The sequence below is a fragment of the Micropterus dolomieu genome, linkage group LG21, assembly GCF_021292245.1.
Source record: "Micropterus dolomieu isolate WLL.071019.BEF.003 ecotype Adirondacks linkage group LG21, ASM2129224v1, whole genome shotgun sequence".
Lineage (NCBI taxonomy): Eukaryota > Metazoa > Chordata > Actinopteri > Centrarchiformes > Centrarchidae > Micropterus > Micropterus dolomieu.
This window is the reverse complement of record NC_060170.1, coordinates 27,455,574-27,482,016: the sequence shown is the minus strand read 5'-3', so window position 1 is coordinate 27,482,016 and position 26,443 is coordinate 27,455,574. Positions and strand designations below refer to the sequence as shown.

Genomic DNA, 26,443 nt, shown 5'->3' with positions numbered 1-26,443 from the left:
AGTAAACAGAAGAAAACCAACCAGTTTGTGCTTTAGCTGCAAAATTACAAGTGTGCTTATGCAGGAATTTACTGTTTCTTTCCCAGTGCTTTCACACAAAGCTGCTAATTTAAAACTTTTAACAACGCTCTCTTATATTGCCACTATTGACATACTCAAAGTCAGGAGCCTCTCACAGGATTCATCTTATTTCTGTCAAAATAAATCTTAGTATTACTGGTGGTGTAGAGGCGCCTGCACCAAAGTCGCCACATCTCATATACAGATTTTTTTTTTTTATATTAACGAGTCTATCATGCTGGTCTTCCTATATATACATCAACATATATGATTTGTATAAAAAAATATTACAACTACTACTACTTCTATAACAATGACAAGTGCTACTGGCACAACTCCTACTGACCATAGGTCATGTCCTCAGTATTTTTCTGCCGGAATTTGGGAGCTTTAGCAACCTACACTCTACAGTCTAAACAATACTATGAAAATGGCCTGATTACACTATTCATACAATACATTGTTATGCAAATAAATGCATAATAAACAAGATAATTTAATAACATAAAAACAAATGCAAACGTAAAATCAAATAAAATAACACCATATTTTTATTTTTGAGAATGCTTAAAAACAGCATTTAGACGTTCGTGGAGGTAAATAATATTTACAGAAGATTCTTGAGAAATCCAAATAATATATTAAAGTTTTCTGAGGGTGAAGAGATAGGTTTTGAGCTCTTGGACTCATGACTTCAGCATTCCTTTTCAATCATGGCTATTGTCTTGACCTAATGCTTTGAGTAGCACACAAGTAGTACTACTATTTATTAAAAAAAAATTGTACATAGATATTGATCATTGTTGCTTTTTATATTTATTTATACAGATATTCATAATGTGTTCCTATAGATTGGGCCTATTTGCACTATATATTGAATGGGGGATGTTATAGTCTGCGTACAATAATAATATAATACCTACTAACTCTGCCATAGCAACTACATCATAATCACTTCCAACACTTTTAACCTTTATCCTGTGTTTTTCATTCTTTAAATCTCATGTGTGTCTTATATTTCCGACAGAATTTGAAACCACCACCACTTCCTCTCTTCCAAGCCGCGCCTGGCTTCCTCTCTCGGTGGGACGGTGGGGGGGCTGAACGGACGGACGACAGCCCATCGGCAGAAGAAAAAAAAAAAAACACCATGTGAAGAGAAAGTGTATAAAAAGGGACACGGAGAGCACAGTTGCGAGGGCGAGATTGTATTCGTTCGTCTCACCGCCACCGGAACAGCGTTTTAAAGACTCGGCAAAGAGCGAATGGACAGAGCGGGAGAGGAGCAGGACAGTCTCACCGACGGTAATGTAGCCCAACGTCCGACCGTTGTGTCTGTCAGTCAGCCGTTGGGGGTGAGGGGGACTCGCCGGTTGAAACTTTGAGTTCAGGCTGTTTTATTGTGAAGAGTAGGGCTTGATAAGCTAGTTAAAACGTGACAAATTGTGCTTTTTGTGTGTGTCCAAGTTAAATGCTTAAAAGATGTATGCAGTGTGTTGCTGTGTCCCATCCGTCAAAAACTTTCAAAAGTGGAGTTAACGTAATATTAACTTATTAACTTAACCTAACGTTACTGACTTGTGCCATACGCTTTCCTACAGGTTCTTCTTTTGTGATATGTCGATAATGAACAACCCCTTGACACTATTGTAGCTTCTGTTTATTTATGGTGTGGAAATAACTTTGGCCAAAACAACCCATACATCATTGTAAGTGACTAATGTAACGTTAATCCTCCCATTTAAATGAACACACCTTGTTTAACCTTAGCTCAGTGTGGGCCAACTCACGCATTGCACTCACTACTAGTGCATGATAGTCTACTGGTGTCACAGCGCTGTTCAGCTTACAGTTTTGAGTTAGTATTGGGAACACGTGGCTTACTGATTTTTGAAGGATTATTTTACAGCTGAGGAATGTGTGATGGTCTGTCCCGCTTTGACTCCAGTGCTCCCCCCCCAAACATCTGTTTGATATTCAGTAGCTCTTAAAATCAGGAAAATATGAGAGAGAGAGGGAGGGGATGAAGTTATTAGGACATGCATGAGATGAAAAGCAGTGCAGTCTTGTCATCACAAGTGTCTTTTCTCAAAGCTGAATAGCCCTAAGGTGAGTAGGTCCTTTATGCTCTGACAGGTCAGTTAATAGCAGGGGCGCGGGAGTAGCTTCGGCCTTTTTTATGGCGAGGAATGTGAATAAAAACATAGCCTGAGATAGGGTTATTAAGACTGATGCCAGGGGGGATCCTCTCTTCAAAATCCTCCCAATGGGTCTTTCTAATGCAGGCCACAGACCATGAGAACATGAACATCCAAAAGACAGTGTGCCTTTCTTGATGACATTCAAGTTTAGGTTTAGATGGACTGTCAGCTAAACTCTTATGAAGACTAGTTCAGAGACACTGTGATGGGATAATTCAGGTTGAAGTGGGTGCAACAGCTGCTGTTGGACGTATCTTACATAAATGACTGAGCCCTTGTTGAGCAGTCATTCGATGTACATTGCTTTGTTTGTGAGTTGAAGAGGTTTTGTTGTGCTCTGTTCTAAACTGGTGACTAATTGGCTTGGCAAGACAACGGTTGGTTGTGTGTGTCTGTGGGTTGGCACTCGGATGATTTAAAGACTGAAAGTCATCACTTTCAGGGTGTCTTTGGTTTGAATGAGCCTGTCTTGGACAATTATTGCAGTTGAGCACTTTTAGGGGTGGTGATGGAACAGTGGATAAGACACATGCCTTTGGTGTGAGAGACCCGGGTTCAATTCCCCACTGTGACACATCCACCAATGTGTCCCTGAGCAAGACACTCAACCCCTACTTGCTCCGAAGGTGTGCGACCTCTGACACACACACACACACATACATATATATATATATATACTGTATATAGCAAATGTAAGTTGCTTTGGATAAAAGTGTCAGCTAAATGAATAAATGTTAACCACATCTTTAAAAGACGTGGTCAGAATCTGATGTGTGAAAGCTTGAACTTGCTGACATTTTGTTTTTGATCTATAGTAGCAAGCTGTGATGTCATTACAGTAGTATGAGGTGTTTGTGTTAAAGAAAGGTGCCACTGAAGCCTTTTTTCTGCAGTGTCATTTCCTTTACACCCATGTGTTTTTGCCCAAATGACCTTTTAGTGTGTGTGTGTGTGTGTGTGTGTGTGTGTGTGTCTCCATGGCTTCAGTTCATTTTGTGCTACTTTCTTCATTTGTGTGATATAAAGAGTAGCGCACACACTCAAACTGGAGCACTCTTCTCCTTCCCTACTGTAATTGGTGCCATCTGTTTTGGCTGTGTTAACATAGTCTCAGGAATGTTGCGATCCATTATTCACAACCTCCTTCGTTACTGTGGACAAGAGCAGCCAATGTCACTTAGTCTGAGCCAAACTAGCCAGGGGATAAGCTGAGAGTCTTTTTAGGAACGACTCCCAGGATCTTTACCAGAAGGTCCGTGTGTGAGATCCCATAAGGGGTTATTGCCCATTTCCCGAGATTCTTCCATTTTTTTTCCTTTCAAATCCTACTGTTTTCTGTCCCCATTTTATGTACTCTCTTTTAGTGTCTTCTTCTTCCTCCTTGACCTGTTTTGCCTGACTTCTCTTTTTTTATTTAATTCATTTTGTCTCACCCCTTAACATTTCGATTTACCATTTCACCAACTTCTGCCTTATGGTACCACAGGTATTGGCGATATGGCCGAAAATGTTATCACGATAAAACATTGTGTATATATGAGGAAAAGTTGAAGAAACCAGATGGTTAATTGTGGTTTTGAACTATTTTTTATGGACAGAACATGACAAACAGCTGATGCCAAACAGCAGATCACTTAACAAATCTGAGGTAGAACATTCAAAACAATTATGATAAATAATTTTTTAAACAAATCTGCATGAGTATGATAGGGTCCAATCTTTCTCAGTTCCTTTTCCTAAACAAAATAAATATCTTTATAGAAAAACGAAGTGCTAATTTGTTTGTGACTCAAATGAATGAAATCAAACATTTATTGAACATTTGTTATATTGTTATTGAGAAAAATTATATTGCGATAATTATCACAGTTGTTTTTCATTCATTGCCTAGCCCTATGGTACCACTGTGCTTACATTTTAGCAGTCTTTACAAGAAAATGCAAATGCCATTGTGTGATTCAAATAATGAAGTCCAACAACTTCAGTGTCTCTCAGACTCCCATCAAATTAACATTTTGTTTTTATGTTCTAAATTGATTTGAAAAAGTCTTACACATTTTGACAGTGCTTCTTGAGGATGAGCACCCCATCCTCAATGACCATTTTTAAATGTCACATTTCTTGTCTCTTTCGTGTCTTGCTCATTTCTCTCCTTTCAGGTAGCAGACACGTGTACCATGCCGACAAGCGATGGCCCCAGCCGCTTCCCGGTCTTTGTGGCTCCGCCTAACGGCAACCACCAGAGGTCTCCAGGTTATGTCCCCGGGCGGGTGGCCCCAGTCCGCTCGCCGCCACCTGCCAAAGCTCCACCGCCTCCGCCGATAAAACCTCATTGTCCCCCGCCGGAGCGACAAGCCACTTTCAGCCTGTCAGAGGAGAACCAGCGCAGGGAGCTCGCTCAGAGCCTCCGACAAAGAAAGAACACATTTATCTGTTTTGGAGTGTCGATCGGGGCTTTCTTCCTCACCCTCATCCTCGTCCTTAGTCTCACAAGTAGAGATGTGTTAGACGGTCAGTACTACAAGTTACTGATTCAAATGTTGATGATTTCATAAATATGTCTCTATATGTAACCTATGACTACACATGTGTTCCCTGCTGTATATACCATCTGTGTATATTTTTGGATATTCCTGTCTAATGAGAGGGTTTTCGGATTTGTTGGTCACGTATGCAGAGAATTGTCCGGACCACGACCCATCCCTTAGTGGCTGGAATCCAGGCCACCAACCAGAGAAGGCTGTCATTATCAAGAGGGGACATTTGTTTAGGTTGGAAGCGTCTGCTACCTTCCATTCACTAACCATTCAGTCAGGAGGTAAGCACACCAGGGTGCATGATGTGTTAAGAAGCATTTTGAGTTGTAACATTGGTGGATTGATGTTTATTAAATATGATAAGTGACATTGTTTAGCAGATCAAGTTCCCTTTATGGATGTGTGGATGTAACATGCAGCATGCGTGTCTCTGCCTTTTCACAGGTCGAGTAGTTTTTGCAGACAATGCTGATGGCTCCAAAAACATAACCTTGAGAACCCGACACATCCTTATAGAAAACGGTGGAGCCCTTCACATTGGTGCTCCCAAATGTCGCTACCGTTCTCGTGCCACCATCGCCCTTGTGGGCCGCTCTGACAACAAGGCAGTCCCAGACGTTCCTGGCCTGGGCCGCAAGTTCATAGGCGTCATGAGCGGTGGGACTCTGGAGCTACATGGTACCGAAAGGGTTTCCTGGTCTCTGCTGACCCGAAGTGTCCCGGCCTCCGGTCTGGCCACAGAGGGTCATGCCTTCCAGAGGAACTTCAGCCGAGGCATCAACTTGCGCGTGGTGGACCAGGACACAGCTTATTTGCTGTTATCCGAACGCTACGACACACACGAGTCTGACAATGACAGTCAACGGCTCACCCAGCTGCTGCGCTCCCTGCCAGCCGGCCGCATTGTCACACTGGCTGTAGGAGACTCGGCTGTCAAAAGTCTTCGGCATGATACCAAGAAGGCCATTGAAGAGACGCTCGGCAGCAGCTTTGTCCGTGATCTCCAGTACAGGTAAATGGTGGCAATTTATGAATATAAGGACTGTTGTACAGACTTGTAAATGGTGTATTTTTCAAACCGAATACAACTGAAAATACACAGGGTTTTCTGACGTTGCCCCTGTCCATCTGTTGTTTAACTGATTGAAAATATGCATGAGTGGGTTTGTGTTTCAGCCTTGCTGCAGAATGTGCCAGATCTTGGAGAGTTTGTAGTGGTTCTCCATGGTGTGTTTTTGCAAGTCTTTGGGAGTGTTTTGTTTGTTTTTGGTCTCCTGGGTCTGATAAGGAGGTTAATGTGTTTTTGTTTAACCACTCAAGGAAGACCCCTCGCCTTTGAGGTCCCAGTTCGTGGACTGACAATACCAGCATTTTGTTTCCTCCCTGGAAAAAATATTATTTTTTCATGTGTCTATCCTTTCATTTAGGATGTCCCTGAATTGTTCCTGGTTATTCCTCTTCCTGTTTTGCCTGTGTTTCCGCCGTACCATGCTTTGCCAGAAAAGGAAGCTCGCACAGGATAAAGGGGTCATGGTCAGAAGGTTTCCAGGATTTGTGCAAAATGTGACGATTCAAGAGATTTTATGTCCTTGTTCCCTCAAAAGGACAAATATTGGAAGCTTGACATAGAGTGTAGTCCTGTCCATGTGAGCTAATGCTTGCTTTAAGCTCATAAAATGAGAGAATTGTTTTTTAACTTTACATTAGTTCCTCTGTTACTGTCACACATGTATGCACATATGTGTTTCTTTCAGTGGAAAGTGGAGTTATTTGTAGCTCGGCCTGGTTTGGTCCTTGGTTGGCTGAAAAGCCAAGTGCTACGCCAGATTCTCCCGTGTCACATTTCGCCTGTGGGAGTAGGTGCCAAGTCTTCAAACAAACCCCCTCAAATCCACAGCACAGTGGTTTCACCAGATCAGACGTGTGTGTGTGTGTGTTGTAGTGTGTGTGTGTGTGTGTGTGTGTGTTGCACTCTCTTCTAAAGCTTTTCTGTGGAATTGCTTGTGGTAGGAGGAATGATGAGCAAGCATGCAGTTTAATGTGTCATTAAAGTCACACTATATTAGGCTGAGTGATTTTAGGCTGAAAGACAGGGTAAAGGCATTTGACCTATAGAATTGAGTATAATGAAGTGTAGATCTGTTTATGACATGTAATAGCATGTTGTGAATAAATAGCTGGAACAATATAGTGGTGATTTTATTTATTCCAATGCTTTTTGTTATTTTTGCAGCAGTGCTGCAACACCATACATACCTGGGTACTCTAGGGCATGTTTTATGAACCTCTTTAACCCCTTGTGATCTCCAACTTATCCTTGATTTAAAATAAACAATAACAAACACATTTCCCAAATGACTTCAAATTTCCAAAGGTTAACCTCAGTAGCGTCAACTATTCTTCCTGGCTCAGATACATGAATTAGTTGGCTCCTGCCTCACGCCTGTTGACCCCCTGTTTCAATCTTTGTCACTCAAGAGAGCACTGACACACAAATAAACACACGTCCATGCCTGTCTGTAGTGAATTCACCTCTGCCCTCTGCACATTTGCTCATTCCTGTCAAACAATGAGGTTGTTAAAATGGTGATGAACATGAAATCAAGGATGTTGCAAATGGAAACCGTGAAACAGCCACTCTTACTTATATCCTTTTTGTGCCTCGAATTTTTGCTTGCTCATCTATGGTTGATTTATAAAAGGCATATCAGCAGCCTCAAGATAAAAAGACTCCCCCCCCCCCCCAACAGGAAAACCCACATACTGGGGTGGATCCCCAGATGGATTCTGTTTGTGTATCAATGGGGTGCGCAATGCCATGACTCAGGGGCTCTGTCATCTACAAGAAGACGTGTTTAGGTTGTGATTATGGCAGTGGGCACAGTTATTATGAACAGAGACAGATATGGACACAGGCATGTTGGAGTTGATAGTATCCCAAACTGCTGCTAATATTCTGGGGGAGTTTGTAGTTAACCATTGTAATTCTGACCTCACTTTGGTTGTCGTTTGTGGATTTAATTATTTCAAAGATCGTTGTCCAAGGAGTAGATTCAGCTTTTGTGTGGTGTTCAAATGTACAGTGAATTGCATGCTTTTCTGCAGGTCCATCATAGTACCTGATGAAACTGAGCTTGAGAGTTGCGTGTAAAGGTGCATTTAGTACTGTTTACTCTATGTGGAATGGGCCAAGCAGTGCCTCAGTGGAAACAAGAGACTTTTGCTGAGATTACTTCCCTCTAGCCTGGTCTCCTACCCAGAAATGATTTTATAGGTTTAAAAATAGGCTACTGAATCATTAAATAGTGCGGAAATGTCATTTTGGTCAGGGTCAGTTTGTGTTTAAAGTGTTTAAAGGTCATGCCATAGTTTAGAACAATGGCTTTAATATATATATTTATATCCATGATTATCAAATGGGCTTAAAGCATGTTTGGACTCAATCAGCTAATGCTGGACAACAAAAAAGCAACAAGTCATTCTTTAGAAGCTATGAAATTTTAAATAGCCAAGGCCGCAAGTGGCACTGTCTTGATGTAGGTCATACGCCCACAAAAAGCACGCCCAATCCCTTTCGCCATCCACACCCTCAAGCTCCTCCGCTCAAATTATTTCAGCCTCTCCTTATTTAATCATTGTAATCTTATTCAGTGAATTATTTTCTTGACATGACCCAATTTATAAGATAGTGAGGAATGTAGTGAGAAGGGAGGAATTGGAGAAAAGTTGCAGGTACACCCATTTTTTTTCTCTGAGCCATATGAACACCCTTCCTGAAAATCCTCTGTCCTCATTTTAATAATCCCTTGACATATCTAATATCCTTTCGTTAGTTTTCTATCTCTCATTGTCTCTTTATTATTACATGACTTTTCACTCTGACATTCACTCGCCTGCTCCTCTCTCACATCCTATCCTACTTCAGGCTAATCACAGGCGTTTCTCTGCCTTCAGGGCATTACACTAGTTTAATGTCTTTTACAGATACCCTGTCTGTCTGTTATGCATCTGGCGTATCTATAGTCTCAATGGAAGGGATTTGTATGTATGATCGACACATCTTCACGCTGATGCCTGACACACACACACACAGGCACTCAAACACAGAGAAACTTTATTATGCAGTTCAGGCCACACCCTTTATCGGACTAACTGTCACATCTGTAAGATATTACGTAAACTTGATTTTAATACTCCTGTTGACTGTTTCACTGAAACCCTCCTACACTGAGACCGGTCCACTAATTCTGGTGCTGCCTCTAGCTACTGCAGCTACCATTACCTTCAAGTTGCTTAAAATGTTGGTTAGGGTCGTTTGTCCCAAATAAGTTTTGGTGCAAAGTTATATTCTCATTAATAGGATTTGACATAAAACTACAAGACTGTGATTGAATCGGCCATGTGAAGTGTCATGATGTTCTTATTGTTATTTCTGTGTGTTTATGTTTGTGCCCAAATGTGAGCCAGCTGATGTAAAAAAACAAGTGATGTAATAATGAACCAGTAATGAGTGTTGACAGTGAGCTTGGAGTCACTATCAGCTACACGTCAAGGTCATTTTCATCGTCATTTTTTCATTGTTCTTTGATATGGATGTGTGAAAGTACTCTTTGCACAGTAACGCCTGAAAATGATTCCCTCTCCTTTGTGACTCTCCCACTTTTCTCTTCATCCCTCTGGTCTCTCCAGACAGGCGTGGGCTTTGGTCTCTGTTGTAGGCGGTGGTAACGCGTCATGTTCAGAGGACGTTAGGGAGCATGAAAACCACGACACAGGAGGGAGAGCTCTGGCAAGGCGGAACTTCACCACCGTGGACGGAGTGGGCTTCTCAGTCACCGCCTTCAGCGAGTGGAAGAATGGTGAGAAACAGCGTATGAGGGAATCTATTTCAAAAGCAGATGGACATATATGTTTCAGTGTTGACAGCAATTACAAAAATACATAGTGATACATCTTAGTGCTTAGTTTGTGCCCTCTGTCATTTTGTGTAGGTCATCTATGTTTGGTGCTATTTGTCTGTAGTTATTCACAATAACAGGCTTAATTATCATGGAAGCTGTTCAGGTGAAATGGAGGGGAGCTTTGAAGGGGGAAAAGGGTTTGGAGGAGGGTGACAGGCTGAGGGATGGAGTTTACCAAAAGCCAACTGCTTTACAAATCAATCATCTGGACATGGAAGACATTCTTGTGACTGTGTGGGTGACAGTATTTTTGTGACCCTGCCGTTATGACAAATACCAGGTCTGAAAGCAGCTGTTAGTGTGTGTGGGTGGGCAGTGTATGGGGGGTTTGGGTGAGGCACTAGCACACACGCTGTGTTTATTTATTACGGCTGTGCATGCCTACACCTTGTAAAATTCCAGGGATTAACTAACTTTCTTTCTCTACATAAGTATTTTGGTAGATATCGACCACAACTATTTTATTAACTGCAGTCTATGAGGAAAATCATGGTTATCTTTAATCTTTAAAACAAGATATAATCCATAGCTATTACACATAATAAAATGCATCAGAATCAGTTTATTTTTAACTATAGTGCCATGCCCCCCCAGGTTTCCCCATCTCAGGCTTCCAGGTGGATGCTGTGGACCAGGTGGTGCTGAACCTGCAGGATGAAGTGCAGCAGACCTGGCGACCCGGGGATCAGATTGTAGTTGCCAGCACAGACTACTCCATGCACCAGGCGGAAGAGTTTACCCTGTTGCCCTGCCCTCACTGCAACAGCAGGCAGGTCAGGATACAAGGTGAGAGAGAGGACAGTGGTGTGTGTGTGTGCCCTTAGAGAATAGGTTTGGTTGCCGTGGTTGCAAACCAAAACTGGCTTTGTCTGTGTTAGTGTTTGCTTTCTGAGGGCGCACTCCTTTCATATGTGTGGCTTGAGGTTTGACTTGTACTGCATGTTTAAAAGAAAAAAGGAAGGAAGACATCTGGTAAGTACAGTACAGACATATTTCATATTAGATAAGAAAACTCATGACCAATGTTAAGCCAGCAGCAGCATCAGGAGAAGACATAGAACATGTTATACTAATTCTTAAATATAGGCAATAAATGTGATGAGCAGATGTAGTGCTGCTAATGCTTGGGTCCAGAGAGATCTCATTTCCTGTTCAGATGTTATGGTGCTGTAAGTTTATTGGAGGAGGCCTAAAAGACATAGTCAGCTCATGTTTCAATGGTAACCTCCTCTTATAATAACCACAGTGGTTGTGTGGATTTAGATCGCCTCTGCTTCACATCCTCTGCCTTCCTCTGCAATCTGTTAGTTACTTTTTGTCCATCTCTCTATTAGACATGTTTCCTGATCTCATTCTTCTCTTGTCAACAAACGCCAACTCCCTTCCTGGAGAAGGGTGTATTAATGTGTGTGTACGTGCCTAATTTTTGTGTTGCTGCCTCGAGGAAGGGCTGAGCAGCTGGACTACTGCTGTGCGTTATCATTGGCAGCTGCCCCCTGTTGGCAAGGGTACTTTCCAACTGATTATTTAGTTTTGTGTGATTTTGATTACTATTGCTTTTACATGTCTTATTATTTTGGTTGGTTGGTTTTATGGTGTGGGTATGTATTTATGTTTGAGTGAGTGCTGCTAGGCATACTTCCTGTGGTTGACAGTTGGAAGCACACCAGTTTCAGAAATATAATACCTTAATTTAGTTTAAACGCCCCTACCTGCCCCTACATTTTTATATTAGGCTGGTATTTTAGAGAGAAGGTCTCAGTATGACTAAAAAATGTTCCTTAAGACTTTGAAACCAAATGTTATATTATACAGTAAAATTAAATTAATTTGTGTTCATTTTCTTTTCTGCTTTCTTTGGAGGAGATGGAATGAAATGAATGACATTTCTAATCATTCAGAGTAATGACTTAAACAAGTTTTGTGCAATGGTGAGAATTTTACCTAGTTGTAGCATATGACCAAGACTCCTGTCTGTCTGTTCTGCCCAGGGAAGCCTCAGTATAACCATGTTGGAGAGATCATAGATGGAGTCGACATGAGGGCTGAAGTGGCTCTGCTCTCCAGAAACATTCTCATCTACGGAGAAATGGAAAAGTCATGTTATGGAAACAACATGTGCCAGTTCTACAGCCACGACACCTATGGAGGCCACATCAAGGTGTGCAATCTGTGTGTGTGTGATTTTATAGCACAGGCCCTTATTTAGATTGTGCTTTATGTCTATATGTGCTTATGTACGAGTCTGCATGTTTCAGTCACTGTGTCTGCAGTTATCTGCATGTCAGTTTACATACTGCAGAACTAAAGTGTTCATACATTCTATATTTATACGCCTTCCTAAATAAGAGGGATCATTCATGTTTCCAGTTCATCTCTCTTTCACTACATGTCATACTTTTATTTTTATTGCTGACACTTCATTTAAAAGCACTGAAGACAGGTGACAGATTCAGGTCAAACACAGCAATAACTGGACTATCATATCCTCCTTGACCTACACAGGTCTCTACATAGACAATGAGTTCACTGTAATTTGGTAAATGGTGGTATGATTTCATTCGCTTTGGTGGCAAATACACATTAACATTCTTTAGGCTCTATGTCTTTAGAATTTTTGACATCCCCCACCCCTAAACTAACAGACTAACTAACAGCCATTACACAAACAGCATTCGCCATTGCACATTATCTCTATTCATTTTTCACACTACTACCATCTGGACATAGATGGTTGTAGATAACACTTTTGGCAGTCTTGTCAGTCTGTTGTGTGAAATATGTATAAGTGAATGCAAGAACTTATGCATACGTGTGCCTTTGCATGCATGTGTATACAGCAAGAACGTATGTCTTGAGGCACCATGTGCAGTGAATATACTGTAGAAACTATTAGTTTTTATCAAAGTGTGCAAATGCGTGCGTGTGTATATGTGGCAGAGTTATAGTGTGCTGGAGGGATTGACCAATACCTCCTTAACAGGAACCAGGCTGTGTGGATTATGCCATACCCCCAAAAAGACCTCCCAGGGAGCATTATACAGCATATTTGTACTGGATTATTTGACGTTCATGTTTAACTTTATTTGCTCCCCTGTCCATTTGTGTTTTGCATATTTGCATCCCTATGTGTGTTTAGCTTTTAGTTTGTGCTTCGATAACTCACATTTCTTATTCGTCAAGAGGAACATCAGTGGTTTTGGCGCAGTTTGGCCCAATGGAGCATGATGCCAACAGAGCTATAGTTCATATCCCTGCGGTATCATAGACAAACAAAGAAAATCACACTGTAGAGTTAAACCTTTAAATGAACCAGAGTGGGTAGGCAGTGAACCTACTTTTGTGCCATAATATAAACCTTGTGTTACCATTCACAATCCCAGTTTAATTTACTTAGCGGTGTATAATAGCTCATTGTTCTTGCTTGATTGATTTTAAAATCGCTTTCTCTTTTGCGACTCCACTCCCGGCTTTTCTTTCTCTTCTCTCTCTCTCTCTCTCCCTCTCCCTCTCCCTCTCCCTCTCCCCCACACACACAGATCTTTGGTAACTTCTCATCGGTGCATCTGTCCCACGTGGAGCTGAAGAACATGGGCCAGCAGGGCGAGAAAAGCCGCTACCCTCTCCACTTCCACATGTGTGGGGATGTGGACCAGAGGGGAGGCTACCGGGAGCCAACCTATGTGGACGGACTGTCTATACACCACTCCTTCTCCCGCTGCCTCACCATCCACGCCACCAACGGTTTGCTGGTTAGTAACGCTTGTGTGATGAGTAACTGTATAATGTATGTGAGGAAAGAACAGGCTGCTGTAGACACATGAAAACGTCTGTATGTTTGGAGGATGTGTGAGAGAGCTCTCACTAATAAGTACCATGTGATGTTAGCTGTTGAAAACTCATCAGTTTAAGCCTCCATCACAGGATTACTGTAATGGCTGGTTTCCTCCTTTTGAAACCTTCCTGTCCCATATCTTGCTCCATTATACAATTATCTGCCCAGAGGTCTCTATGGAAACAGGTACACTTGTTTACAATTAATCCCCCTTATTAGTCCCTCAGTTTGCAGTTGGTCAACTGCAAAATCACAATGTCTTTGTGTGCGTGTGTGCATGTTTGCATGTGTGCGCTTGTGGTTGCATGTGAGAGAGTTATGCTCCATCTTGACGTCAAACGGTGATAGGTTAACTTTTGTCCTTGAGGCCATAGGATTGAAAGCATTCTTCCAAGCTGCATGTGGGAAATGGAATTTACTAACATTATTTGACTCTGTTATTTTTCCTGTTTCCCTTCTGGCACTGTGACTCTCTTGATACCATCAGTCTCTACATAGCTTCAGATGGGTTCCTGAATTTTTTTCAGGAATTTGAAGTATTTAAGGAGGCACGCACATCTAGCAGTTGGAACATACTTAATTTTCCTGCGGGTTGCTGATGATTCCAAGAGGGCCTAACAAATGTTGTCTTAGCCCTCTTGTTTACCAGGATTTTCTGCATATTTCCATTAGTTGTGAACTACCTCTTCCATGGAAAGGGAAAGATTGCCATAAAGTACTTATTTTCTTTCCTGTTGAGACCTCTAAAAGCTCTAAAAATCCTCATATGGTGATTATTTTTTTTCTCTTTTAATATCATGTGATCTTTTTTTGACCCAGGTGAAAAACACTGTGGGCTACGACACTTTGGGTCACTGTTTCTTCCTTGAAGACGGGATTGAGCAGCGTAACACTTTCTACCACAACCTTGGCCTGCTGACTCGACCTGGGACCCTGCTGCCCACTGATCGCAATGAGACTCTCTGCACCAGCATCAAGGACAAAGTCTACAAGGGCTACACACCCTCACCCAGCACAGAGTGCAAGTAAGAGATTAGAATAATTACTTAGTATTTTCTCTGGTGAGAGATATGAGGACTGAGCCAAGTGATAAAAGACTACGTGAGTTTCTGTACCATCTTCAAAACAACAGCAATTCAGTAACTTAGGACAAGGACTTATAGGACTAGTTATATAAATGGTGTTATCAAAGTGTGGGTGCAAAAATCTGTTTTTTATTTAGAAGTTTACACACCCATCAGAGTAAATAAAGTAGTCATGACAGTTTTTAACTTCCACCATCATGTCAGAAACATTAATACATTACGCTTAAATTTGAGGGTGTGTTTTTTTACTTGGTGGTCACAAATTGTCCTGTTTAGTAGTGATGTAGGTAGTACAGACAGTGCAGACTTTCTGAACCACCATCATGTAGACATGGAGGTCCATTTTCATATATAGCACTGAAGAGAACGGCTATTTCTTATTATCCTTTTAATATAAAAGGCCTAATCCATCCACCATCAACAGCTGCAACCCTGGGGCTTTGTTAAGCATAAGACTGAGGATTATTGTAATGACAGATAATAGTAGGGACAGCACAAAGACACTTGCCAAACACAGAGCTACGAATAAGCCAACATCTTGACTCTAAAGTAGCTTGATGTTTAAGGAGGGAAACATAGTAGACAACGGGCAACTACCTTATCTTTGAAAACACTGAACAGTGGGGCCAAATCAACACAAATGATTTTGTGCCACAACTCTCAGTCAAGTGTCAGTGTGGGAAACCTGTTGATATAGTGCAGACGTACCTTGAGAGAAGACAGAGGGTGCATGTCCATGTGAAAGAGATACTGTAGTTAGAAATGTAGTGTGTGAGAGATATTGGCAGGGCGGTTCTATCCATGCAATAACAACCCCTACTCTCCACGGGTCGGAGCAAGTGCAAGGAAAGTGCCTCGTGTGTGTGTGTGTGTGTGTGTTGGCTGAGCTGTCCCTGTCCAGGGTTTATCTTGGAGAGGTGGATTAAGGGGGGAAATTTGAAAGATCACAGATTTTCTTTGACGTCTGTCTTCTGCTTATTAGTCATAGTCTGTTATGCCAAGGTACTGCCTTTTTAATATATTTTTTCTGCATGCATGTCTCTGTCTCTTTCCATGCGTGTGTGGCGGGGGTGTTTTCCAGGGCAGTTTCAACTTTCTGGATCGCCAACCCTAACAACAATCTCATCAGCAACGCCGCTGCTGGTTCTCAGGTAATAACATCAGAGTTTTATAAGATATAACTTTTTATAAAGGATTAATAAAAATTAATGACCAACAAGATGATCCCCTTATTGGTATATGAACTGCAGTGTATTAGGTGAAGCTGCACTGGCTTTGGTGTTCCTGAACTTTTCACAATGAAAATTAAACATTTTCATGTTCATAATAAAGTGATCCATCAATAAAATGGGATTTGGGAAAAGGCTTTAGTGTCCAATAGAATAGTGAGACCTCTAATGAGAAAGTAGAAGACGAAGATCCCTCATTTCTTCAGTGTGGACGTCCACTGGGGAGGGATTTGTAAAGTACTACATATTGGTTGGGGGTATGTGTGTGATATTTAGATTGTCTGTCAATATCTGTTGTACCTTTAAACTTTAATGAGCCATTGAGCTCATATGAGCTCTTACCCCCCTGGTTTATTCTTTCTGTGGTTTTGCCATAGACAATACGACTTGTCTCATTTATCACCTCGTTTCTCTACTCTTCCTTCCTGTCGCAGGACGCTGGCATATGGTTTGTGTTCCATAGCTCTTCCACCGGGGACTCTCATGGGCTTGTACCAGAGACCAAGGCAGAGCTCACTCCCCTGGGAATTTTTTACAACAACCGTGTACACTCCAACTTTAAGGTATCATCAGTGTTGCTTATTATATACAGCAGGTAAAAAAAGTTTAACATGTCACCTTTAAAAACATATTTTTAAAGGTGCTGTTGACATGAAATTCACCAGATATTGGTAACAACCCAAGTAATCCATACATACAAAGACAAACAAACAAATAAGTTCAGAAATTAAGTTATGTGTAATAATGTGAAATGACACAGGGAAAAGTATTGAACACACTTCCTTAAATTTATTTATTACTTCGTACAAAAGCCTTTGTTGGTAATGACAGCTTTAAGACGGCGTCTGTGGGGAGCAGGGACCTGACTTTGCCTGTGGTCCCTGTGATTATGGCCCATTCTTCCACACAAACTTCTTCATATTTTGAAGGCTTCGTGGGCCTCTTCTATGAGCTCTGATCTTTAGTTCGTTCCATATATTTTCAATTGGGTCAAAGTCAGGTGATTGGCTGGGCCATTGTAGCAGCTTTATTTTCATTATCTTTAACCAACTGAGAGTTTCCTTGGTTGTGTGTTTGGGATCATTGTCTTGCTGAAATGTCCACCCTCATTTCAACTTCATAATCCTTGTAGATGGCAGCAGATTTTCATAAAGAATGTCTCGGTACATTTTGCCATTCATCCTTCCTTCAATTATATGAAGTTTGCCAGTACCATATGCTGAATAACCCCACACCATAATGTTCCCACCTCCAGGCTTCACTGTTGGTATGGTGTTTTTGGGGTGATGTGCAGTGCCATTTCTCCTCCAAACATGGTGTCATCCAAAGAGTTAAATTTTGCTCTCACCTGACCAGACTATATTTCACAGGCTTGTCCAAAATGTTGTGCAGCAAACTGTAAATGAGCTTCAGTATGCTTTTTCTTCAGCAATGGAGTCTTGCGTGGTGAGTGTGCATACAGGGTATGGCAGTTGAGTGCATTACTTATTGTTTTCTTTGAAACAATTGTACCTGCCAATTCCAGGTCTTTCTGAATCTCTCCACTAGTGGTCCTTGGCTCTTGGACAACTCTTCTGATAATTCTTTTCACTCATCTGTCAGAAATCTTGCGAGGAGCACCTGGTCATGGCCAGTTTATTGTGTTCTTTCCACTTCCGGATTATGGCCCCAACAGTGCTCACTGGAACATTCAGAAATTTAGAAATCCTTTTGTAACCCATGCCATAAGCATGTTTTGCAACAATAAGGTTGCAAAGGTATTGAGAGCGCTCTTTGCTTTTACCCATCATGAAAAGTTCCTTGTGTGACAACTTTGTAATGACACACTTTTTTATAGGCCATCAGTTGGGACTAAACTAGCTGATATTAATTTGCACTGACATGGGGTAGGATTGCTTTCTAATTACTGATAGATTTCGGCTGGTGTCTTGGATTTCCATGCCTTTTTGCACCTCCCCTTTCTTCATGTGTTCAATACTTTTTTTCCCCCTGTGTCATTTCACATTATTACACGTTACTTAATTTCTTAACTTATTTGTTTTTTTGTAAGAATGGATTACTTGGGTTGTTACCAACATCTGGTGAAAAGTTCATGTGTCAGTAGCAACTCTAGAAATATATGTTTCCTGAGAAAAATAGTGACATGTTCGATACTAATTTTACCCTCTGTATATTTATTAAGTATGTGCTTTCTCCTGCATATACAATACATTATGCCAGGCTGTGCTAAACCTCAACGTCTCTGTCTCTGTGTTTTGTAGAGACAAGAGAAATACAGTGTTTATAATTTGTGAAATAAGATTGCACATAATTCTCTGCTTACTCACTTGGTTCTTGCCCGAAAGAGGCATGGACACGCGCGCGCACACACACACACACACACACACACACACACACACACACACACACACGTAGGGTCTACAATAGTGCTCTGTTGTGTAATGACAGAAGTCGGGCAGGTGAACTGTAAGTTCTTTGTCTAGCCTGACCACAGCAACCCCTCTTATAGAGGAAGGAGCCCCAAGCTTTAAAACTATACCTCACTTATACCACAGGACTAACTCAGAGCACAGAGTTCCATATACATAAGACACACAAACACACAGACATATTACATTTTTCCTTTCATTTATTTTACAATTCATTTTTTAAACATATAAAACTTACCCATTTGTTGTGGATGATGTGGATGTTGATGTACATTAAATTATTCACAGGAATTCTGTTTACCAATTTTCCTACTTTCCACAGTACAGCATTGTGTTAGCCCAGGATTTAAATTTAGTACATTTATTATTGCCTCAGGTCCCACACTGTACAATATACTGGTAGTCTTGTTTATGTTAATCCAAAACAAATAGACCTTTGGCCCATCTTGAATCTCCAACCATATTTTTAAAGAAATTTTGCCATTTTAAAGTAATCATATTTTCATCTTCCTAGGCAGGGCTGTTCATTGATAAAGGAGTGAAGACCACCAATGCTAGTGCTGCAGACCCCCGGGAATACCTGTGTCTAGATAACAATGCCAGGTGTGTATGTAGCATTTTACATAGTATAGAGATGTGTTATTTAACACTGTGTAAAGAGATATTAATAACTCCCAAGAGTTGTTTTTATTATTTTGGATATTTCGAGTAGTTGGAAGTGTTATGTAAATGGGTAGTTACTTATAACTGACTAGTGGACTGTATTTTGCCCAAAACCTGTAACTGTGCACCATTAGACGGATCATATGCATCATGGTGCACATTTACATTATCTAAATAATAAGGCATTTGTGGTTTACTAATGTATTTGTTTAATGCCACTGTCAATAACTGTTTGTGAATTAAGTAATTTATAACTCCCTACTCTATATCTACTAGGGTATATGGCCATTGACTGGGATAGATAGATGGCTTTATACTCTGTTACTGCATTTTAGTGGAAGGTCTGTCAGGTTTGTGTTGACAGAGAAAACAAGGCTTCACAGATAGAATTTCCTCTCTGCAGCTCCCTACCCAAATAGAGCCCTCAACTAGACGGAAAAAATCTTACGTGTCCACTGAGACTGCTGGCACACTGTGTGTGCGCGTGTGTGTGCGCGCGCGCGTGTGTGTGTATGTTCAGAGGCATGAGGGGGAGAATTTTAAATGTTAAAATGTGTTCTAAGTATAAATCTTGCATAAGTGAGAGAGAGAGAGAGGGAGATGTTTCTGATCCGAATGGAGCACCACCATTAGGCTAAAGAAAGATGAGTCAATTTTTGAAGACTACAAATAATTTATTTTTGGTTTACACAATATATTTCCTAATCTAATTGGCAGATGACCATAAAACTTTTCTAGGCACATTCATGCTCCCAAGGGGAGTATTGTCTTGTATTTGATGGCACAATGTCCTCTTCTGTAATACCACCCGCATTGTGCATTGTGGGAGGTAGTGAGCATTGAAGCCCGCAGTCTAAAAGAGTTCAACAGTGGGGCTTTAAACTTTTAGTCTAGTTATAAATTATGTCTATGTGGATTTATAGTATGATGACGATATGATTATCAGACCCATTAGTCCCTCGTAACCCTCCAAAAGTTAAATTGGCTAAATTTATCTTGCGTGTACATGTGTGCTGTCTTGTGCATTGACCTACATAAGGACCATATGTGCAGAACAATTAATGGAAAAAATGAGCTGTGCCATTGTGGTAAAGATGAAGGCTTGAGAGCTAACGGATGTAGTCAATGGAAGGTCACAGGGCTAATAATAGAAACGTTTGTATATTTTCACGTGTGTTTTGTCAGATTCCGTCCACACCAGAATGCTGACCCTAACCGTCCTCGGGTGGCGGCGGTCATTGACACTCTCATCTCCTTCAAGAACAATGACTTAGGAGCGTGGATACGGGGAGGTGACATCGTCATCCAGAACTCTGGGTGAGACGGCTCATAGGCTGTGATGTGATTCATGTAATTTCTTATAGAGACAGGAGGATGTTTCTGATGAAAAATTAAAGGAGGGTGTCATAAAAATGTTACCAGTTTGTGCTTGTAGTGTGACTGAATGTAACCACAACTCCCTGTGACGGATATCAGATGAGATTTTGAATACATTATCAGAAGATTCCACTTTATTTTATATGCACTCATTAAATGCTGTAATAGCAGCACACTCTCACCTCAGGTTATTTCATTTACTTTACTACATTTTGTAAAACAAATACCTCTGTTCTTTCTCTGAACAGCTTTGCAGACAATGGAGTGGGATTATCCTTTGCCAGGTGTGTACTAAATCTAAATCATTCTGGTCATACAGTCTTGTGATTTTATTCAGCCATATTAGCAATATTCCTTCTCTCCCTGCCAGATGAACTTGCCAAGAATCCCTCATGATTGATAGATAGTAAGCAAAAAGCAGACACATTAAAGTTCCTGTGTAGTCACAAGCATGTCTTTCTTACATAACACTGTGCTACTTCTTTCCTTCTTTACCATCCCTAAGAAACATTATAAACATGTTTACATATGTGTATGGTATACAATTTTTTTAATGCCCTTATCTCCTCCTTCTCCAGCGATGGCAGCTATCCGAAGGATGAAGGCTCCAGCCAGGAGGTAACGCAGTCTCTGTTTGTGGGTGAAAGCCGAAACCGAGGGACCAATGGAGGGCAGAATAAATACTGGGGCCCAGGAGGGGCTGATGCAAAGATGAGGACACTGCCTAGAAACAGGTGAGGGGAGGGATAGGGGAGTGAGGGCAAACAGAAGGAGGGATAAGTTGATGAAAGGAGGAAAGATATATGTGAGGAACTCAGGGAAAAATCTGAGTTTTTTTAGGAATTGCAGGGGATAGCGCTGGGAAAAACAAATAAGGAAGAGAGAACCAGCGAGGCAGTCATGTAGATGGACAGATGAGACTGCTACAGCTGCTTCAAACTGCGGTGGACTTGTGAAAGGAAGTTCTATTTTGACTGACTTCTTTCCAGTGATGATATGACAAACTGTGGTGGCAACACTTATGTGGTTTCTTAGAAATGGATTACTCATTGTAGCATTTATTTAAGAGCAAGTGGATTATCTCTTCATCTCTTGTTAACTTCACCTAGATTTCACCATTTATCAGTTTGAGTTTCTGATCATTTTTGGAAGGGACTTTATGAAGATCTCACTAACAGTTCACCCTCTGATAAGTAAACTAGACAGATGTTTGGCAACCCAAAGTGTGTCGGTCTCACACGTCCTTAAATGGGTCTTCCATTATGAGGAAGTTCATAGAGTCTCTCCATACACTGACATGCCGAAGTAAGTGGTTAGTCCTAATGAGAACAGAGTTTTGAGCTTTATGTTCCCTCTGGGTCTCCTTAGAGTTCTCTCTGTCTTTCTTGCTCTCTCATTACAGAGACTGTTATACAAGAGAAGAGCAAAATAAACAAGAGCCTGGCAAATAGCTGCCTTTTTTAGTTTCAAGAACTAGGGTTTATGTCAGTTTTTGACCACTGTCACCACTATGTACAACTTTATAACAATTTTACAGGCTTACTGACCGCACTTTGACATCTGGCGCAGTCAGTTTGTCTTTCGTCATCGTGGTTACTGCCAGAGCTGTAACTCTTTTTTTTTTTTTTTTTTTTTTTTTTTTTTTGATTGCCAGAGAGAAGAGAATTCCACTAAAATAGATGGATAATTTGATCATTTAATTAAAACATGAGTTTAGAAAGCTTTCATTCATAGCAACTGCATAAGATCGCCCAGTCAATTGTTTATCAAGTGACTTTAAATCACTTTATAGAAACAAATTAAATCCACAGTTCAACCATATATTCTCATCTGACATAAAGCAAAAACATCACCATCATTCTTATTAACTTAACCAACTCAACATTTTCCATATTATTACACATGTGACACATTATTTGCACTGGAATTAAGGTCTCTTTTCTTATAATCCTTTCACAAGCATATGTTAAAACAACATTTACCACTGGCCTACATCAACTATAATGTTTACATTACTGATGTTAACATAGTTGGAGTCATTTTCAAGTGAACCCTTGATATTGTAAAATTGATTCATGGCCCATATGACCAAGAAATATGGAGGAACTCATATCTGTCATTAGATGTCTTGCTCCCTTGCGAGTTCATGGCCTGGCTGAAATGTGTTGGTTTTTAATAACATGTTCCTCTGAAACTCCTTTAAAGTTTTGGGCTTTAGACTCCATGACTAAAACCTGTGGTCGTCCATTTGAATGATTGTCCCTTTACTCCGGTTACTCTGTTTACTTCAACTGTGTTCTCTCCCATTTATTTCTGTCAATTGTCTTGCCTAATTATGGACGATGCTGTCTCCCTCTCCACTGTAGGACGTTCCCAATCCGAGGTTTTCAGATCTATGATGGTCCAGTGCGGCTTACACAGAGTACATTTCGTGGATTCATCCCCACGCCAGAGCGTTATACCAGCGCAGTCGGATTCAACCTGAAAAACACCTGGCAGCTCACCCCACGAAACAACCTGTCCCAGCTCAGCTTTCAGTCCTCTGTGAGTAAACATCCAGGTTTGATTAGACTTCTCTTGAGACATCATAAGCACACTAAACAGTTACTGTTTAAACCTGTTAACAGTGAGACTGAGGGTCATGTTAAAGTAGAGCTTTCCATGTGACTCTAATGGTCCTGTTTTCAATCTTTTATTTTTAGTATACAGTAGTTATGAATCTACAGGAGTAAAGGGAACCACTTTCAGAGTCAGGCCTGTTTAGAAACCATTTTAAATCACTGTTGCCCTCTTGTGGTAGTACAGTATAGTACATTGTACAGCCTTTACTTATATATTACACTTAAAAAAAACAATATAATCTAAATTTCTTTATGCATATTCAGCTAATCAAATCTGATCTTTTAAACCATAACGGTATTGCTTAACTCATTTAGTCCCAAGTTTAACTTTATTAGCCCTCCCACCCAATCCCACAAAATAAATGTTAGATTGGTAGTTGCAATCATCTCTCTACCTGGCAGACAATCTAAAAAAGATCAAGTAAATTGCTAGATGAAATGACTAATGTAAGGGGGGCTTTATTCTTTTAAAATTAGGATCATCTGTAAAGAGCCACCAGATTGAAATGCCTTGTCCTTCTGCAGTGATTGAAAAATCTTTTGTTTATCAGAAATTTAAATGAAAAGGCTGTATTTTACATTTCTTATTCCCAGGGGAAACAAGATTTGCATTTAGATATGCATGGAAAGCAAATGGCTAGTAATAGTTCTTACTAAATAGCAGCTGCGTTGGAGAGAGCACTCCCAAACAAACATTGGCAAAAACAATTTGTTGGCACAAAGCAATAATAACCCTTTTATTATTCATTGTGCTGAAATGTATATGGAAGCATTCACAACACTGAAACACAAATAATATCCTCAGGTGGGGCTGCGGACGTTCTTTGGTCGCCCGGGGCAGTGGTTTGACGAAAACGACCTGGACGGTGACAAAAACTCCATCTTTCACGATGTGGACGGGTCAGTAACGGGCTACAGAGACACCTACGTTGGCAGAGCAGACAATTACCTGATCCAACATCCTGGCTGTGTGAACATGTCTCAGTGGAGTGGGGTGATCTGCAGTGGCCGCTACGCTCAGGTACAGTAATTCAGGGTCTCCACACCTCATCCTTGTTGTTGTTGTTGTGCACTCTTCCTAACCCTTGCACTCTACCACATCCTCCTCTCCCTCAGGTGTACATCCAGACCCAGGGAGCCTCCAGCCTCAGTTTATCCATCAGCAGAGATGAATACCCTGTTGCTCCTCTGCTACTGAGAGGAATTAACAGCCAGGGGGCGCTGTCTCAGCAGTACCAGCCCATCCTGATGATGAGCAAGAGCTACACTCTGCACTGGAGTGGACCTGCGCCAAGAGAGGTTGTCCTCTCGCTCATCAACTTTGACAAGTAAGTAAGCAGTGTGCATTTGATTTGAAAATGAGGATATTCATATCTCTCTGAATTGATCACATTATAACTATTCACTTCTACCGAGTGTAATTACTTTTTTTTTTACTAGTCGTACATGGTCTTGGGGGGAGGAACTGTGTGATGTAATGTCTTTCTCTTCCTCCCACTCAGAGATGACTGGGTGCTAGTGGGTCTCTGTTACCCATCAGACACCACATTTCAGATCATGGCCGACATCAACGATAGGCAAAGCAACACCTTTGATGACCTCAAAGACTACGGCACTGTGTCATCCCTCATAGAGCTTGAGAAGAGACCGATGGAGAGGAAGTACTTCTTTGATCAGACTGTTGGGTAGGAGAACAAAATCCAATCTTCTCCTTTTTTTTTTACCCATCACACACACACACACACACACACACACACACACACACACACACACACACACACACACACACACACTTGGAAATATTGCAGCATGCTCAAAAAGAAGGAGCACATTAATCTTTAAGAGTTTGACTCGGCTTTTAATCCTGACTTGCACTGACATGCAAAGGTCAACCTTCTCACACTGATGCTTGAGCAAGTCTGAAACATGTCTTAAGTGTCATTCCAGCTAATTTTATCATCCATTCCTTTTTTTTGTCTTTGTGAGGCCTCCTAATGAATGTTTATTATGTTCTGGCTATTTCTCCTGTTCTCCTCCATAACACCCAGCTTGTTGTGGCTCTACCTTCGGGCCTGGCATGGTCGTGAGGGTCACAGCTACTGTTCAGTAAAAGGCTGCGAAAGAGTGAAGGTCATGGCCACCACGTCCTCCAAACAGACCTGTAACTGCTCAGCCAAGGCCTACCCCAAGTACTCAAAGACACCTTCAGCAGTGGTGCCAATGCCAGCCCTCAGTACACAATCCTGCAAAGGCTGCGGTGCTAAACAGGTGTGTGTTACATTTAAGATGACGTCTGCTCAGCCGCTTAAAACAGAAGCCACCACTGCTGACCAAAGTGTTTGTGTTTCAGCTTGTGTTTTCCAGTGAGCCATGGACCTCCTACCTCCAGACACAAGTCAAGTCACTTAGCAGCAAAGAGGAGCAGAGAGGAGATAACAGCTCCTTTATCACTGTAAGCTTGCCAGGCCTCAAGTATAAAAACATCTATCTATAGGTGCTGGTCATATAATTAGAATATCATCAAAATTTGATTTATTTCAGTAATTCCATTCAAAAAGTGAACCTTGGATATTATATTCATTCATTACACACAGACTGATATATTTCAAATGTTTATTTCATTTAATTTGATGATTAAAACTGACAACTAATGAAAATCCCAAATTCAGTATCTCTGAAAATTAGAATATTAAGACCAATACAAAAAAAGGATTTTTAGAAATGTTGGCCAACTGAAAAGTATGAACATGAAAAGTATGAGTATGTACAGCACTCAATACTTAGTTGGGGCTCCTTTTGCCTGAATTACTGCAGCAATGCGGCGTGGCATGGAGTCGATCAGTCTGTGGCACTGCTCAGGTGTTATGAGAGCCCAGGTTGCTCTGATAGTGGCCTTCAGCTCTTCTGCAATGTTGGGTCTGGCGTATCACATCTTCCTCTTCACAATACCCCATAGATTTTCTATAGGGTTAAGGTCAGGCGAGTTTGCTGGCCAACTAAGAACAGGGATACCATGGTCCTTAAACCAGGTACTGGTAGCTTTGGCACTGTGTGCAGGTGCCAAGTCCTGTTGCATCTCCATAAAGTTGGTCAGCAGCAGGAAGCATGAAGTGCTCTAAAACTTCCTGGTAGACGGCTGCATTGACCTTTGACCTCAGAAAACACAGTGGACCAACACCAGCAGATGACATGGCACCCCAAACCATCACTGACTGTGGAAACTTTACGCTGGACTTCAAGCAACGTGGATTCTGTGCCTCTCCTCTCTTCCTCCAGACTCTGAGACCTTGATTTCCAAAGGAAATGCAAAATTTACTTTCATCAGAGAACATAACTTTGGACCACTCAGCAGCAGTCCAGTCCTTTTTGTCTTTAGCCCAGGCGAGACGCTTCTGACACTGTGTCTTGTTCAAGAGTGGCTTGACACAAGGAATGCGACAGCTGA

The 26,443-nt window shown here is 41.2% G+C and overlaps 1 protein-coding gene and 1 long non-coding RNA gene across 2 annotated transcripts in view; one reads left to right on the top strand and one right to left on the bottom strand.

The window, feature by feature from the left end:
- Positions 1-1,162: 1,162 nt before the first annotated feature.
- cemip2 (cell migration inducing hyaluronidase 2) overlaps positions 1,163-26,443 on the top strand; it is a 28,738-nt gene continuing 3,457 nt past the window's right edge. The window contains exons 1-21 of the mRNA XM_046035828.1: positions 1,163-1,365; positions 4,421-4,772; positions 4,939-5,079; positions 5,243-5,810; positions 9,488-9,657; positions 10,354-10,545; positions 11,751-11,920; positions 13,299-13,511; positions 14,414-14,619; positions 15,761-15,830; positions 16,343-16,471; positions 18,852-18,940; positions 20,186-20,317; positions 20,626-20,661; positions 20,956-21,111; positions 22,744-22,921; positions 23,804-24,019; positions 24,115-24,326; positions 24,501-24,683; positions 25,047-25,266; positions 25,349-25,450. Of these exons, the coding sequence (XP_045891784.1) occupies positions 4,439-4,772; positions 4,939-5,079; positions 5,243-5,810; positions 9,488-9,657; positions 10,354-10,545; positions 11,751-11,920; positions 13,299-13,511; positions 14,414-14,619; positions 15,761-15,830; positions 16,343-16,471; positions 18,852-18,940; positions 20,186-20,317; positions 20,626-20,661; positions 20,956-21,111; positions 22,744-22,921; positions 23,804-24,019; positions 24,115-24,326; positions 24,501-24,683; positions 25,047-25,266; positions 25,349-25,450 (3,717 nt within the window). The 5' untranslated portion in view covers positions 1,163-1,365; positions 4,421-4,438. The remainder of the gene's footprint in view (positions 1,366-4,420; positions 4,773-4,938; positions 5,080-5,242; positions 5,811-9,487; positions 9,658-10,353; positions 10,546-11,750; positions 11,921-13,298; positions 13,512-14,413; positions 14,620-15,760; positions 15,831-16,342; positions 16,472-18,851; positions 18,941-20,185; positions 20,318-20,625; positions 20,662-20,955; positions 21,112-22,743; positions 22,922-23,803; positions 24,020-24,114; positions 24,327-24,500; positions 24,684-25,046; positions 25,267-25,348; positions 25,451-26,443) is intronic.
- Positions 8,896-11,842, bottom strand: LOC123960850. Its single transcript, XR_006822610.1, has 2 exons — positions 11,704-11,842; positions 8,896-9,681 (listed from the first exon to the last, which is right to left on the bottom strand). It is a non-coding gene; the product is annotated as an uncharacterized LOC123960850 (long non-coding RNA).